Source organism: Dreissena polymorpha, chromosome 9 (genome assembly GCF_020536995.1).
Source record: "Dreissena polymorpha isolate Duluth1 chromosome 9, UMN_Dpol_1.0, whole genome shotgun sequence".
NCBI lineage: Eukaryota > Metazoa > Mollusca > Bivalvia > Myida > Dreissenidae > Dreissena > Dreissena polymorpha.
In genome coordinates this window covers 41,696,435-41,700,431 of record NC_068363.1, presented here as the reverse complement: position 1 = coordinate 41,700,431, position 3,997 = coordinate 41,696,435, and the positions used below count along the sequence as shown (strand labels likewise).

The window sequence follows — 3,997 nt, the reverse complement described above, 5'->3', positions numbered from 1 at the left end:
AGGGCAATTTTATCGATAGAATTGTTTCTATAAACATATTTTTGGGTACGAATTACTACTTAGATATTTATTTTTGTGTTACATGGGACACAACTTCATAAGATTTTTTCTAATCACGCCAGAGTTGTCTCCGTTTGACCCATATGACACTGCAGTACTCGAGCTCGTAAGCGTGGTGATTTTTTACAAATAATTTCACGTACGTTAATCTAAACCTATTTATGCCTAGCGTCTAGAAAAAATGCTTTGGCAAACAGCGTAGACCCAGATGAGACGCCGCATGATGCGGCGTCTCATCAGGGTCTGCGCTGTTTGATTGATGGATTTTCTGTAAGAAATATTCTAAATATAGAAATAAATATACTAGACATCCCTAATTTTGGAAATAAATTAATCCAATTTAGAAGGATGGGATGAGTCCACTAGGCATAAATGGGTTAAGGACAGCTGTGAAAGCGTAAATGATGTTGTGTCCAGTAAATATACTCAATAATAATAATAAGATTATGAAATGAAGATGGCATATAAGATGTAACATGTGTCATGCAATTTACACTCGGCCTCCAAACTTACTAACCTATATACATTTCAATTAATATTTAAAATGAAATTCAAATATGAAATTTTTGAACATCACGAAATATGTCGTTCCGTTCCTGTGTATTTCTTATTACGGAAATATAAAAATTCGACAGGCTTTACGGCTCATAAAGTAAGCGACTAATAAAATGGAGCACACCCTAATAATCTAGCGCGATGACGGAATAAAAAAACACAGGGACGGAGCCGGTTTGCGACATATGCGCGTTGAGTTGCCACGGGCACGATCAAGCGGGCCTCTCAGAAGAGCCTTTACATGCGCAATAAACCATTGCTAGTGTGTGAGCAACAAATAAATTCAAAAATATGAACCTCTGAAACTTTATCAAATATCCCAATTATAATGAGTGGGTTCGCCGTTTTATAAGCTGAGTAACATAATTTCTCGAATGTGCACTATGTAACCGAATTATAAACAAACTCGCACATAACGATTTAGCTGAGTTGATGCATGTATTTTCTCTAGATATGTGTGCATGTGTGCTTACTTATTTCTTTTTACTGATAAACCACGCGAGATTGTCGTTCCTTTACAATGTACACGTCCAATCATATAGCTCTGTTGTCAATATAGAACTACGAAACAAAACAAAATCAAAAACATTTATTTCTAATTTATACAAACATTTTTTCTAGATATATTAAACCCAAGTCCCATATAAGCACAGATAGCTACGGCAGTTCTAAATCGTCCCTGATTTACTTTATTGATGTACATGACAGTTACAATTATGTAGAAAATTCGTATTTGCAAACTTTGATAAAGCCCATTTGGGCGAAATATTAGAATAAACGAGTGTTTTTTACTATGAAACTAAATATCTTTATCCCAACTGGATATAAAATTGAGTATATTCAATAATTTCATTGCATATAAGTCCACAAAAAAGTGTTCGTAATTATAACCAAACTACATGAAAATGACAAATCTATAGAGTATTTCGTACAATTACAATGTTCACATCATGTCGTCCTGACATGACACAGATCCGGCTTCTGAGCTGAAGTGGACTCGAAGATATTCACATTGGTTCTTTGCTTCCACTGTGGTTGATTTCATAGAAAGCGTCGACACCCAATCTTTAAGCGGGTTAACGTTTCGTCATTGTCCTGGTATGATGTTGGTATTGTTGTCATCCTGGTCAGCTACACTCACATTCTTATTTCCATCGCACAGTCTCAAGAGATTCGGTACGCAGATGCAAGACAGTACCATAGATGTCACCTCATCTGGAGACTGCAGAAGTGTGTGTAGACATCGAAAGCGATGGCCAAGAATCCCAAACACAATTTCCACAATCCGTCGCCCCATTGAACAGCCGATAGTTGAAGACTCTCTCGGAATGTGACATGTATTTCAAAGTTAAATGTTTTACGGGCCCATTCTTCCATGCGAATGCGTCTACCGCAGACATGTAGAAACGGATTGATGAGTCGTCTTTCGGCAAATTTTCAGGATCAGGAAAGCATAACACTCCCTTGTCTATGGTTTTCTTCAGCTCGCTGTTGTTGAACATTTTAGCACCACGGCTGATTTGCTGTTGCCCTCTTCCAACCAAATGAACTTGTAGTCGGCGTCGGTCAAGGCTATCAGGGTAATGTAATGTTTGCCATTGCTGTTGTAGTTCATGGAACCATCACGCCTCTTGCACTACAACTACAAAGGTTACCATTCCATTCAACTATATGGCGTTGGGTGACGCCGACTACAAGTTCATTTAAGTGGAAGTAGGCAGTAATCAATCAGTCAGTGGTGCTAAAGCGCTCAACGACAGTGACCTGATGCAAACTATCGACAAGGGATCGGTGTGCCTATCTAATCTTGAAAAATTTGCCATCGACGACACATCAATGCGTTCTACATGGCTGCGAATGGCGCATTTGCCTGGAAGAAGTGGTCCGTTAAACCTTTTTCTAACAAAAACATGGCACATTCCCAAATAGTTTTCAACTACCGACTTTCCAAAGGGGCGACGGATTGTTGAAAACGTGTTTGGGATTCATGTTAATCGCTTTCGATGTCTACACACACTTCTGCATTCTCCAGAGGCGATGACGTAAATTGTGCTGCCTTCCATTTGCGTCCCGAATCTTTTGAGACTGCGCTATGGAACTGAGAATGAGCATCAAACTGACCAGGTGGACAATTATCACAACACCAAACCAGGACAATGGCGAAACGACAACCCGCTCATGGATAGGGCGTCGAAGCTTTATTCGAGCGCAATCACAATGGAAGCAAAGCACCAACGCTAATATCGTCCGGCCTACATCAGCTCTGAAGCCGGATCTATGTCCTGGCAGACGACATGACATGAACATTGTCATTGAAAGATATATTCTATGGACATGTCATTTTCATGAAGATTAGTTATAAGTATTAACAATGTCATGTGGACTAATATTTGATGAAATTTAAGACGCGAATATCATAGATAATAATGTGTTCAATATTATGTGCTGAGGGATAATGATAAAGTGAAAATTGCAGAAATGGAATCATGTAAAATAAACCTACAAGTTATAAAAAGTTATTTCTCCGGTTGATGGTCTTTGGAATACAGTCGACGCTCAAAAATGCACCAGTCCACCTTAGCATCCGTGCTTATATGAGACTATGGCTTAAGTTTCCTCTACATGACAACGTCGCAGAAACAGCTCCAACCTTGCAGCCCAAACATCCCTGAAATACATTAACGGGCACATTGTCCCAGACCATACTTGCATACATTTATATGAGTCGTGTTCTGGGAAAACTTGGCATAATGCATGTGCTTAAAGTGTCTTCCCAGATTAGCAAACCGCACAGGCTAATCAGGGACGACACTTTCCGCTTTTATGGCGTTTTTAGTTTCAAGGAAGTCGCTGCTTACAGAAAATCAAGTTAAGGCGGAAAGTGTCGTCCCTGATTAGCCTGTGCGGACTGCACAGGCTAATCTGGGACGACACTTTACGCAAATGCATTATGCCCAGTTTTCTCAGAACGCGGCTCATATTTTAACGTCCAACCGTGTAAATCCTGTAGATTTTTCTACAATTTATTTTCTTTTTATAATAACGTTTAGTGATAAGATCAAAGTACATTGAGCTTACAGTCTATAGTACATGTATATCACAATATAAATAAAAAAGCATGACTTTCGACATATGAAAAAAATGGTGCAGATTTTTTTTAGTTATTTTTAAAATTGATTACGCATTGAGTTTACATAATAACACATTTCGTATATACAAGACGTACTTAGGAAGAAGTTCAGAGTCTTTCGTGTTTTGCGAGCCTTTCCGGCGGACCGGGGAACCACAGCGGATTTGTTGACGTCGTCAATCTCGTACATACTTGACTTCACTGTGCCATCGGCGAGCGCTGAAAATTGGTGCGAACAAATGTAATCATATT

At 39.0% G+C, this 3,997-nt stretch overlaps 1 protein-coding gene across 5 annotated transcripts in view; it reads right to left on the bottom strand.

Moving 5' to 3' along the window:
* Positions 1–1,191: 1,191 nt before the first annotated feature.
* Positions 1,192–3,997, bottom strand: part of LOC127845414 (GRIP and coiled-coil domain-containing protein-like) — a 21,791-nt gene continuing 18,985 nt past the window's right edge. For 2 of the 5 annotated variants that reach the window (XM_052376310.1, XM_052376313.1), the window contains exons 4-5: positions 3,842–3,964; positions 1,192–3,283 (exon numbers count right to left, since the gene is read on the bottom strand). In XM_052376310.1, coding sequence (XP_052232270.1) covers positions 3,234–3,283; positions 3,842–3,964 — 173 coding nt within the window. In that variant the 3' untranslated portion in view covers positions 1,192–3,233. The remainder of the gene's footprint in view (positions 3,284–3,841; positions 3,965–3,997) is intronic. The other 3 variants (XM_052376309.1, XM_052376312.1, XR_008033209.1) reach the window with 2 other exon arrangements.